General features: G+C 37.0%; 1 protein-coding gene across 1 annotated transcript; it reads left to right on the top strand.

The window, feature by feature from the left end:
* The first annotated feature begins 9,665 nt into the window (after window positions 1-9,665).
* DEFB126 (defensin, beta 126) lies at window positions 9,666-12,148 on the top strand. Its single transcript, XM_011960298.1, has 2 exons — window positions 9,666-9,983; window positions 11,803-12,148. The coding sequence occupies exons 1-2, from the start codon at window positions 9,926-9,928 to the stop codon at window positions 12,087-12,089; spliced, it is 345 nt and encodes a 114-aa protein (XP_011815688.1). The 5' UTR covers window positions 9,666-9,925; the 3' UTR covers window positions 12,090-12,148.
* The last annotated feature ends 804 nt before the right edge of the window (window positions 12,149-12,952 follow it).

Raw genomic sequence — 12,952 nt, forward strand, 5'->3', positions numbered from 1 at the left:
TATTCAGATTTGCTACATTCTTTTTTTTTTTTTTTTTTTTTTTGAGACAGAGTCTTGCTCTATCACCAGGCTGGAGTGCAGTGGCATGATCTTGGGTCACTGCAACCTCTGCCTCCCGGGTTCAAGCAAGTCCCCTGCCTCAGCCTCCCAAGTAGCTTGGACTACAGGTACGCGCCACTATGCCTGGCTAATTTTTTGTATTTTAGTAGAGATGGGATTTCACCATGTTGGCCAGGCTGGTCTCAAACTCCTGACCTCATGATCTGCCCGCCTCGGCCTCCCAAAGTGCTAGGATTACAAGCGTGAGCCACCACGTCCAGCCATTTGCTACATTCTTACTAAATGTTTGGTCTAGTTATGCTACCAATAACCAACAGTGAATGATAAAATTTCCAACTGATTGCAGATTTGTCTATTTTCAAGTTACTTTTGTCCATCTTTAATTCATGTATTTTTAAGTTCTATTATTAGATACATCAAGTCTTTCTAATGAATTGACCCTTTCGTCATTATGAAATGGCCTTCATTATCTCTAGTAAATACTGTTTGTCTTGGAGTCAAATACATCAGATATTAATATAATCACTCCACAATTAGCAAAGCCATCAAAAGTGGCTTGTATATCCAACTTATTCCCTGTATCGATTTCTTTCAGTTCTGGCCTGAAAAATCTTTACTCACTGAAAAGCAAAGAATATAAAGACAAAAAGAGGTAAAGAATATCCAAGGACTGTGGGACACCTGCAAAAGCTGTAACCTACATATAATGGGAATACCAGAAGGAGAAGAAAGAGAAAGGAACAGAAAAAATATTTAAAACAACAATCGAAAATTTTCAGTGGGAGTATAATTAGTTCAACCATTGTGGAAGACAGTGTGGTGATTCCTCAAAGATCTAGAACCAGAAATACCTTTGACCCAGCAATCTTATTACTGGGTATATACCCAAAGAATTATAAATAATTCTACTATAAAGACACATGCACACATATGTTTATTTCAGCACTATTTACAATAGCAAAGACTTGGAACCAACCCAAATGCCCATCAATGATAGATTGGATAAAGAAAATGTGGCACATATACACCATGGAATACTATGCAGCCATAAAAAAGAATGAGATCATGTCCTTTGCAGGGACATGGATGAAGCTGGAAACCATCATTCTCAGCAAACTAACACAGGAAAAGAAAACCAAACACTGCATGTTCTCACTCATAAGTGGGAGTTGAACAATGAGAACACATGGACACAGGGAAGGGAATGTAACACACCATGGCCTGTCAGAGGGTAGGGGGAAATGAGAGGGAGAGCATTAGGACAAATACTTAATGCATATGGGGTTTAAAATCTAGATAACAGGTTGATAGGTGCAGCAAACCACCATGGCACATGTACACCTATATAACAAACCTGCACATTCTGCACATGTATCCCAGAACTTAAAGTAAAATAAAAAGAAAGAAAAAAAGCTTAAAAGACTAAAAGAAAATTTTCCCCAAATTAATATCAAACATCAAACCACAGATCCAAGAAGCTCAGAGAATACTAAGTAGGATAAATTAAAAAAAAAAAAAAGTCCTAATCATGTCATATTCAAGCTCCATGAAACAAAATATAAAGTCCTGAAAGAAGATGGAGGAAAAAATCTTACCTTATCATAATAATAAAGTGGTCATTTCTCCAAGAAGACATAACAATCCTTAATGTGTTATTTGTCTAAAAACAGAGAGTCAAACAATGTTTTGATTTGCATTTCCCTGATGACTAGTGATACTGAGCATTTTTCCATGTATATGTCGACCATTTGTATGTCTTTTGAGAATGTCTATTTTTGTTCTTTGCTCATTTTTCAAGGATATCATTTGTTTTTACTTCTGTTTTTTTGCTTTCAGTTGAGTCCCTTGTTTATTCTAGTTTGATACAGTCCCATTTGTCTGTTCTTGGTTTTGTTGCCTGTGCTTTTAAGGTCTTAAAATATTTGCCTAGACCAAAGTCCTGGAGTGTTTCCTCTATGTCTTCTTCTAGTAATTTTATGATTTGGGGTCTTAGGTTTAAGTCTCTAATCCATTTTGAATTGACTTTTGTATATGATGATAGATAGCAGTCTAGTTTCATTTTTCTCCATATAAATATCCAGTTCCCAGCACCATTTATTGAAGAGTGTGTCCCCTTTCCCCACTGGATGTTCTTGGTGCCTTTGTTGAAAATTGCTTGACTGTAAATATATGAATTTATTTCCAGATTCTCTATTCCTTTCCATTGATCTATATGTTCATTTTTATACCAACACCATGTTGTTTTGCTATAAGAACTATAGCCTTGTAATATATTATGAAGGCAGGTAGTGTGATGCCACAAGCTTTGTTCTTTTATCTCAGAATTGCTTTGGCTATTTTGGCTCTTTTTTGGTTTCATACACATTTTAGTATTAATTTTTCTACTTATGTGGAAAATGTCATTGGTATTTTGATAAGAATTGAATTGAATCTGTAGATTATTTTGGGGAATATGGTCATTTTAACAAAATTGATTCTTCCTTTTCATGAGCGTGGGAGGCATTTCCATTTGTTCGTGTCCTCTTCCATTTCTTTCATCAATGTCTTGGAGTATTCCTTGTTGACGTCTTTCTCCTCCTTGGTTAAATTTATTCTTAGGTATTTTTTGTAGCTATTATAAATGGAATTGCCTTCTTGATTTCTTTTTTAGTTAGTTCATTATTGGCATACAAAAATGCTACTGATTTTTTAGTGTTGATTTTTCATTCTGCAACTTTACTGAATTTGCTTATCAGTTCTAAGAGTTTTTTGGTGGAGTCTTCAGGTTTCTTTAAATAAAATTATGTAATCTGCAAAGAAGGATAAGTTAGCTTCCTGTTTCCCATTTAGATACTGTTTATTTCCTTTTTTGTCTAATTGCTCTATCTAGCACTTCCAGTACTATGTTGAATGGGAATTAAGAAAGTAGGCATCTTGTCTTATTCCAGTTCTTAAAGGAAAGGCTTTCAGCATTTCCCCATTCAATATGATGTTAGCTGTGTGTTTGTCGTATATGACCTTTATTTATTTTTTTGAGATGGAGTTTTACTCTTGTTGCCCAGGGTGTAGTGTGGTCGTGCGACCTCGGCTCACTGCAACCTCCGCCTTCTGGTTTCAAGTGAGTCTCCTGCCTCAGCTTCTCGAGTAGCTGGGATTACAGGCATGGGCCACCATGCCCAGATAATTTTTGTATTTTTAGTAGAGACGGGGTTTCACCATGTTGGTCAGGCTGGTCTCGAACTCCTGACCTCGTGATCCACTTGCCTTGGCCTCCCAACGTGTTGGGATTACAGGTGTGAGCCACCACACCCAGCCATATGACACTTATTATGTTGAGGTATGTTCCTTCTGTGCCTAATTTGTTGAGTTTTTATCATGAAGTGATGTTGAATTTTATCAAATGCCTTTTCCTGCATTGAGATAGTCATATTGTTTATGTCCTTCATTTTGTTGATGTATCATGTTTATCAACTGGCATATGTTGAATAATTTTTGCTTCTCTGGGATAAATGCCACTTGATTATGACATATTATCTTTTTGATGTGCTGTTGGATTTGACTTACTGGTATTTTGTTCAGGAGTTCTGCATCTATGTTTCATCAGGGATACTGGCCTGTAGCTTCTTTCGTTTTGTTGTGTTCTTGTCAGGTTTTGGTATCAGAGTAATGCTGGCCTTTACAATGCTATAGGGAGAATTCCTTTTTCAATTTTTTGGAATAGTTGAGGAGGATTCGTGTTAGTTATTTATACATTTGTTAGAACTTGGTAAACCAGTGAATGCATCTGATCCTGGGCTTTTCTTCAGGGATTTTTAATTACAAATTCAATCTTATTGCACATTATTGGTCTGTTCAGGATTTCTGTTTCTTCCTGATTTAATCTTGGTGGCTGGTATGTGTGTGGGAATTTACCTTTTCCCCTAGATTTTCCTGTCTGTTAGTATATAGTTGTTCATTATAGTCTCTGATGATCTTTTGTATTCCGTGATATCATTTGTGATGTCTCCTTTTTTCTTTTCTGCTTTTGTTTCTTTAACACACAAAAGTATAACTCACTGGTAGAGCAAATGCATAAATGAGGAAAAGACTCAAATATTACCACTACAGAAAACCACTAAACCATAATTATAAATAATAAGAGAGAAAAAAAAGAAAAAAGCTATACAAAACAACCAAAAACTAATTACCAAAATGACAAGAAAAAGTCCTCATATATAAATAGTAAGTTTGACTGTAAGTGGACTAAATATTCTATTTAAAACGTACAGATTGTCTGAATGAATTTTTTTAAAAAGTGACCCAATAATATAATGCCTACAAGAAACTCACTTCACCTGTTAAGACACATAGACTGATAATAAAGGGATAGAAAAAGACATCTCATGCACACAGAAACCAAAAGCGAGCAAGAGACAATGGCAGTACTTTCAGGTAGGAGATAAGCTTCCATGACCTCAGCTGCCACCATTCCCCACAATGCCCCAGCTACCCAAGAGACCCTGAGCCCACTCAACTAGTGCATTACTAGTATAAGTAGTACGTTACTACTATAGCAGGCATTTGAGAGAGCCACTACAGTAAAGCTATTAGCAACCAAGGAAATCATAAAAAGTCTACATAACTCCTCAACACTCCCATCAGGGCTAATGATTGCGGTTGCCATTGGGAAACCTGACAGCAAGGCTGCCCCATTCAGCTGTGCCCAACTTTGCCCCCACTTTGGGGCTAAGAATGGAGCCCATGCCAGTGCGCATTCCACAGACAGACCGTTTCCTGAGACAATAGTGTTTCTCCCAGTGAACAAAGAACAATTATAAACTCCCTGCTATCACCACATCTGGCTCTTAACTGCAAGAGCCACCTACTGGCCTGGAGGTCCAACTGGACAATCCAATAGAAGTGTTGACACAAGCGCGAAGTGCTTGAGAAAAAGATAAGCGTCTCAAGACCTCTGCCACTCAAGATCTGCAGGAAACTGTTAGCCTCATCACATGCCTAGTACATCGCTACTACAACTGGCATTTGAGAAAGTCGCCGCATGAAGGCTATTTATAACCAAGGAATTCATACAGAGTATATGCTATTCTCCCTGTCATTACCGCAAGTGCTGGTGTTTGTGCCTGCCAATCAGCTATTTGAAGGAAGGTTTGACAGCTTAGCTCCACCCAGCTTTATCCTCCCCTTTAGGGGCTGAGCAGGGAGCTCAGGCTAGTGTATATTCCATAGACCTGCCCCTTGCCTGAGGCAACAGAGAGCTTCTCCCAGTAAACAAAGATCAAGCATATACCCATCTGCTTCTGCCCAGATTTTATTCATAAGCACCACATAGTAGCCTGGAGGTCTAACTGCAAAACCCAATAAAAAACTGGCGGCTGGGCGCGGTGGCTCAAGCCTGTAATCCCAGCACTTTGGGAGGCCGAGACAGGCGGATCACGAGGTCAGGAGATCGAGACCATCCTGGCTATCACGGTGAAACCCCGTCTCTACTAAAAAATACAAAAAAACTAGCCAGGCGAGGTGGCAGGTGCCTGCAGTCCCAGCTACTCGGGAGGCTGAGCCAGGAGAATGGCGTAAACCCGGGAGGCAGAGCTTGCAGTGACCTGATATCCGGCCGCTGCACTCCAGCCTGGGCGACAGAGTGAGACTCCGTCTCAAAAAAAAAAAAAAAAAACTGGCTTACACAAGTGCTCAGCACAGGGAAACAAGTTAAGCTTCCTGAGGCTTTTGCACTGTGGCCCTGCAGGAGGTGGTGGCCTAGCCCAGCATATCACTACTACAACCAGCATTTGAGAAAGCCACCACACAAAGACTATCTATAATCAAGAAACTCATACAGAGTCTTTGCCACTGAAAGCACCCAGAACCAAAGCCAAATAACCCAGGGGAAAAAGTCCTGACCAAATGAAAGTAAATTTAAAAATAAGAACAGACAGTTGATCCAAATGAGAAGAAATCCAAGAAACGATTCTGGAAGTATGAAAAAACAGAGTGTTACAACACCCCAAAGGATTGTACTAACTCTTCCACAATGAACCCTAACCAAAATGAAATCTTTGAAATACCAAACGAAGAATTCAAAATATTGATTTTAAAGAATCTCAGCGAGGTCCAAGAGAAAGTAAAAAATCAATACAAATCAGAAATACAATTCAGGTTATGAATGAAAAATCTACTAGAGATAGATTTTTTAAAGTAGTTTTTTTGTTGTTGTTTGTTTGTTTTTGTTGTTGTTGTTGTTGTTGTTGAGATGGAGTCTTGTTCTGTCGCCCAGGCCAGAGTGCAGCGGTGCGATCTTGGCTCACTGCAAACTCTGCCTCCAGGGTTCAAGTGATTCTCCTGCCTCAGCCTACTGAGTAACTAGAACTACAGATGTGTGCCACTACACCCAGATAATTCTTTTTAATTTTTAGTAGAGATAAGGTTTCACCCTGTTGGCCAGGCTGGTTTCAAACTCCTGACCTCAAGTGATCTGCCCACCTTGGCCTCCCAAAATGCTGGGATTACAGATGTGAGCTCACTGTGCCCAGCCTAAATAGTTTTTTTTAAATGAACTTCTGTAAATGAAAAATTCATCCAGCCTGGGCAACAGAGCAAGACTCCGTCTCCAAAAAAAAAAAGAAAAAGAAAAAAAGAAACTACAGAATATAGTTGAAGGCTCTAACAATAGACTAAACCAAGCAGAAGAAAGAGGTTCAGAACTTGAAGACAAGTCTCTTTTGAATTAACCCAGTCAGACAAAAATAAAGAAAAAAGAATTTTAAAAAATGAACAGAACTTTAAAGAAGTATGAGATTATGTAAAGTAACTACTGAACCTATAAGTCACAGGTATTCCTGGGGAAAAAGAAAAAGTGAGAAGTTTGGAAAAACTATTTGAGGAAGTAATTGGGGAAAACCTCTTTAGTCTTGCTAGAGATTTAGACATCTAAATAAAAGAGGCTCAAGGAACGCCAGGAAGATACATTGCAAGACAGACTTCATCAAGATATGTAGTCATCAGACCATCTAAAGTCAACATGAAGGAAAAAAATTCTAAAATCAGCAAGAGAAAAGTATATAGTCATCTATAAAGGAAATCCCATCAGAATAACAGTGGACTTCTCAGCAGAAACCTTACAAGCCAGAAGAGATTGGGTCTAATTTTTGGACTTCTTAAAGGAAAAAAAACCTGTCAAACATGAATGTAATATCCGGTTAAACTAAGCATCATAAATGAACGAGAAATAAAGTCTTTCCTGACAAGCAAATGCTAAGATAACTCATCATCACTAGACCAGTCCTATAAGAAATGCTCAAAGGAATTCTAAAAGTCAAAATTAAAGTTCAGTACTCACCATCATAAATACACACAAAAGTATAAAACTCACAGGTTTTATAAAACAATTAATTGAGACTACAGAGCAACTAGGTAAAAAAAATAACATTACAACAGGAACAAATCCTCATATATCAATATTAACTTTGAATAAAAAGGGATTAAATGCCCCCACTGAAGAGATACAGATTGGCAAAATAGATTTAAAAACATGAACTAACTATATGCTGTTTACAGGAAACTCACCTTATTAATAAAGACATGAATTCAGGTAAAGGGATGGAAAAAGATGTTCTGCACAAACAGAAACCAAATGAGAGGAGGAGTAGCTATACTTAGATAAAGTACATTTTAAATCAACAACAGTAAAATAAAACAAAGGAGGTCATTATATAATGATAAAAAGATCAATTCAGCAAGAAGATATAACCATCCTACTAAATACATATGCACCTAACACAAGAGCACCCAGATTCATAAAACAAATACTACTAGACCTAAGAGGGATGAGAAATTACCTAATTGGTACAATGTACACTATTGTGATGATGGTTACACTAAAAGCCCAGACTTTACTGCTACTCAATATATCCATGTAACAAATCTGCCCTTGTATTCCTAAATCTATAAAAAAATTAAAATTTAACAAAAATAAATAAAACAAATAGCTAAAACTAAAAAAGCAAAAACAAAAAACTTACTATGGTAAATATTGGTAAAGATGTGGGGGAAAAAGTGAACTCTCAAATATTGCTAGTGGGAATATAAAATGGTACCACTTTGGAAAACAGTTTGGTAGTTTGTTTTTTTTTTTCTTTTCTCTCTTTTTTTTTTTTTTTTTTTGCATGCCAGAAAAAAATATTTACAGGAACTATGGAACACAGAGGTTTATTACATCCATAATTAACATGGAACATTTACTTATCAGTTTGATAAGGACAACACTGAGACATCTTAGGACAGAGAGAAAGGGCAATTTTCAAAGGGAAAAAGCATAGTATATGCATATTTAATAAGTAAAACATACACATACCCTGTGAGTCCGTCATTCTAATTCTAGCTGTTTATCCAAGAGAAATGAAAGCATATGGCTGCACAAAGAGTTGCACACAAATTTTCAATGGCAGTTTTATTTGTAATAGCTAATATCTGAAAACAATCATAATGTTCATTAGGGAGTAAATGGATAAATAAATGATCATACGTGTATAAAAAGGAATACAAGCAATAAAAACGAATTAACTATTAGTACATGAAACATATATGATTCAAAATAATTGCCTTGGATGGAAAAGCCAAGCAGAAAAGTATTCATGCTATATTACTTCATTTACGTAATATTCAAGAGAATGCCAAGAAAGCTACAAAAACAAATAGCAGGTCAGTTGTTGTCTGGGTATCATGGAGGTAGAGGGATGGAAGGGAAGAGGAAAGAGTGGATACCAAAGAGGAATGAGAAACATTATGTTGATTATGGTAATGTTTTCACCAGTGCATCTTTTGCCAAGTTAATCAAATTATACACTCTAAATAATGCAGTTTAATCAATTATATCTCAGTAATTTGAAATGAAAAAAAATAAAAACTCCTCTCAAAGAACAAAACCTCTAGGATCGTATAGCTTTCAGTCGCAATATAGTCAGGCACTCAAAAAAAAAACTTTAACACAAATAAAATTCTCTTTGGTTGCCACCTTAAACTCATTCCCATCCAGAGAAAACAGCTTTTACTAGAATGACATGTGATTTGCATTTTTAGTTCATGCATTTACTTATATTCTCAAACATATAACTTTTTCACATAAATTGGAATCATTACTATGCATGTTGTTCTAAAATATTGCTTTTTTACTCAAAAAATGTTTAATAAGATAAAATCTGCTGCACTCTTTTTACAGAAGGACAGAATTAAATCATATGGATGCACTTCATTTTATGCTGCTCTACAGAGTGACAAGATTCTTTGTGTGTATATCTTTGAGCAGTTATTTCTTTCTTTATAAAAGCCTTTTTAAATTTCCAGATCATCAACAAAGCATTAATTTGATCAGTTAAAAAACAATTGCTTCTATCCTTCTCTGAAAAGAATAATATACAGAAAAGAATTACATATATATATATGTGAATAATATGTCATAAGTGATCAGAAAGACATTGTATTTTAGGTGGAGAGACAGAGAGGTGACCAGACTGCTACATGCAGTAAGATGAACCCTGATAGAACTAACACTGGAGGCTGTGAAAAAACAGCTAGGAGTACCCAGCCTTGGTAGAGCAGCATGATTTCTTTCTGTAATTCTTTCTCTCCAAATTGCCATACACTTCAGCAGAGTTTGCAACTTCTCTTCTAAGTCTTTATCCTTCCCCCAAGGCATGCCTAGCACAGGACTCTTGAACAGTGATGCCTCAATTAGAGTTGCTGGCCAATAGATTGAAGCTGTGTTGGCACAATATCCTACATCCTCCCAATCTACTGGCTGAGCCCAACCCCACCTAAGAAGGACAATAAAGATCTGTGTTCAGAGTCATACTGAATAGAGACTTCTGGACTCTATAGAACCCACTGCCTCCTGATGAAGTCCCTACTGTTCACCCTTGCAGTTTTTATGCTCCTGGCCCAATTGGTCTCAGGTAAATAGAATCTTGGGGAAGAAGAAACACTGGCCTAGAACAGGGTCCTGCACATGGAGTCCCTATTTCTAAGTGGTCTGTGGAAATGGGGTCTGGCTTCTCACTGGGAGCAGGGCTGAGATTTGTCCTACTTCTTCAGATCACCGCTGTTCTAAGAAACTTGAAGGCTCTCAGGGTAGAGCAGGATCTATGATCAGAGCTGGGGAGTAGGGTAAGGCAAATCCCATAAAGTTGCCTCCAAAGGTAGAAATGATCTTGAAATCCCAAACTTCTATCCTGTCACTTCGGGTCAGTTCAGTTAAGCTCTGCCTCATTTCACCCTTTTTTGTGTGTGTGTGTGTGGTCAATATTCCCTCCTGAGGTAACAATTACATAATATTACTTCCCCCAGTGTTCTTGGTCTTACAGAGAAGGTCTCTGATTTTTTGTTTGTTTGTTTGTTCTTGAACGTTGTTAACAGAACAGGGAAGGCTGTTTCTATATATGTATAGGACTGTAAAATGGAAAAGGAAAAAAAAACTCTGTGTGGAAACTATTGCAAATCTGTATCAGATTTCAGCTCTGTTTGTGTAAGCATTTATTTTTAATTTATTCTGTAGCTTATATTTACAAAACCAAGACAAGAACACTGAAAGTTATTTAGAAATAAATTGGCCACATTTCATCACTGCTTGCATTTTTTTTCCCTTGTAACCAACTGATATATGAGTTTATAACCTGCTTTATTTTTTTACCTAAGATTCTATCAGGAAAATTTTCACAGGTTTTGAATATTCCTTGAAAATACAATTTGCAGTAGATGCTTATAATTCTGTCATATTTTTGTACCAATATTAACTTGGAGAGTCCTTAATTGTGTGCCATTTGGGTTATTTTTTCTAATGTGTGAGTATTGTAAATAACATTATACAACCTTATTAATATATCATTGTGAGATTCTCTGTTTGTATAGGTAAATTTTAGAAGTTCCATTGCTTGGTCCAAGGATATTATTTCTTCTAAGTTAACTGACACATATTACCAATGGTTACTATTGGAGTATTTGTATTTTTAACATTTGTTAAATATATTTCTTGCAAATATTTTCAAATATATTGGTTGTTTCTAAAATGCATTATTTATTTGAGACACCTAATTTTCATTTTCATGATGTCAAATCTATTGGTGTTTTCTTTGCATTCTTCCATTAACTTAGAAAGTCCTTCTCCATCTTGAGAACAGTTTTTCATGTATGATTTTGTTTTTTACACTGGACTCAATCCCACCTTTTACATAAGACACAATGAAATAAACTAACATTCTTTAGTATACGTGCCTAATGGGTGGAGGGTTATATAATAACTCCATAGCCCGCCTCTAGAGATTGTAGTTTATATTCCCTAGAATTTGCAGAAATGTTCAAATTGATAGTGGATAAGAGGAAATTATAATACTCTCATGGTTGTCTCAAAAAATGTTTTAGACCTATTGCATCCTTGAAATTCTATGAGTTCAAATTGCCTGATTCCTCCCTCTGTCTCTGGAACATTAGTGACATACGTCAACATACATCACGTACTTGTGTGTCTTCCTTTTTCTACACTGTGTGCGTGTGTGTGTGTGTGTGTGTATTCTAACATATACGTATCTAACGAATTCTATGTGTGTTTATATTTATAAAATTTCACTTAAACCTCAAAGTAGGTATTTATGATTAGGAAAAACATGCTAAAGCAACTGGAAAGGCACTTGAATAAACAGTGCTCAAAAACTATTGCTATTTTTTATCCTCCTGTGATAAATACTTAGGCTTAATCATCTATATAATTCCTTTATTCAGGTAATTTGTATGTGAAAAGGTGTCTAAACGACATTGGAATTTGTAAGAAGACGTGCAAACCTGAAGAGGTGCGTTCAGAAAATGGTTGGGCAATGTGCGGCAAACATAGGGCATGCTGTGTTCCAGCTGACAAACGTTCTGCTTATCCTTCTTTCTGTGTCCGCGCAAAGACTACGAGAACGTCAACGGTAACAGCAACAGCAACAACAACAACAACTTTGATGTCTAATGCTTTGATGTCTTCGATGACTACGATGGCCGCTACCCCTGTTTCTCCCACTACTTGAACATTCCAGCCTCTGTCTCCTGCTCTAGGATCCCCGGCTCATTAAAGCAAAGAGGCTTATTCTGGTGTCCGTTTTCTCTCTACAGTCCCCTTCCCACTTTCCCTCCATTCAACAGTATCTGGAAGGGCACCACAATTTCATTGCACTAGCATTTCTATGGTAGAAATGCAAATAAAATAGGGGCCAGGAACAAGTGAGGGTTAGTCCAAAACACACACTCAGGAATGATGGATAGTAGCAATGTCATCCTTGAAGACAGTTCTAGGCCCACAGCTTACCATACCAATTATTATCAAACTTCATGTACATCAGAAACACCTGGAGAGATGGCTAAAGCACAGATTTCTAGGGCTCACTTTTAGTTTCCAGTTCTGCAGGGGAGCTTGAGAATTTGCATTGCTCACAAGTTCCCAGGTGATGCTAGTGCTGCTGGTCCAGGGACCACACTGTGAGAACAATTGGCTTATAATATGAAAGGATTGAAAGCCGACTGTGAATGTGATTTCATACAGATTGAAGGCTGCATTTCCTATGTAGCTTTGGAGTAGATAGTAACACAAAATCATCCTACAGAATCCTCCTACAATGACCTGAGAATGTAGGTATTATAACCTCACTTTAGAGAAGAGAAAACTTGATTTCTAAGCATTAGAAGACTGGGACAGACTAAATTAACTACTGAGAGCATTCTGTCACTGCACCACGAGGTTGCCCAATTTCCTTCTCACCCTGGAAATCCTCATTCATAGCTTCCAACTTAAATATGATGAAAGGGAGATCAAGAGCTCTATAAAGTGTCCTGAATGTTAGGACAGGCACTCATCCCAAGCAATAGAATGTTTCCCTTACATTACATTACATTG

Source organism: Colobus angolensis, unplaced genomic scaffold (genome assembly GCF_000951035.1).
Source record: "Colobus angolensis palliatus isolate OR3802 unplaced genomic scaffold, Cang.pa_1.0 Scaffold114, whole genome shotgun sequence".
NCBI classification, from domain to species: Eukaryota; Metazoa; Chordata; class Mammalia; order Primates; family Cercopithecidae; genus Colobus; species Colobus angolensis.

Bases quoted from the DNA above. Each gene is read 5' to 3' on its own strand.
- DEFB126 (XM_011960298.1), top strand. From the start codon at position 9,926: ATGAAGTCCCTACTGTTCACCCTTGCAGTTTTTATGCTCCTGGCCCAA. The intron at 9,984-11,802 runs GTAAATAGAATC...TCCTTTATTCAG, and splicing joins CCTGGCCCAATTGGTCTCAG to GTAATTTGTATGTGAAAAGG.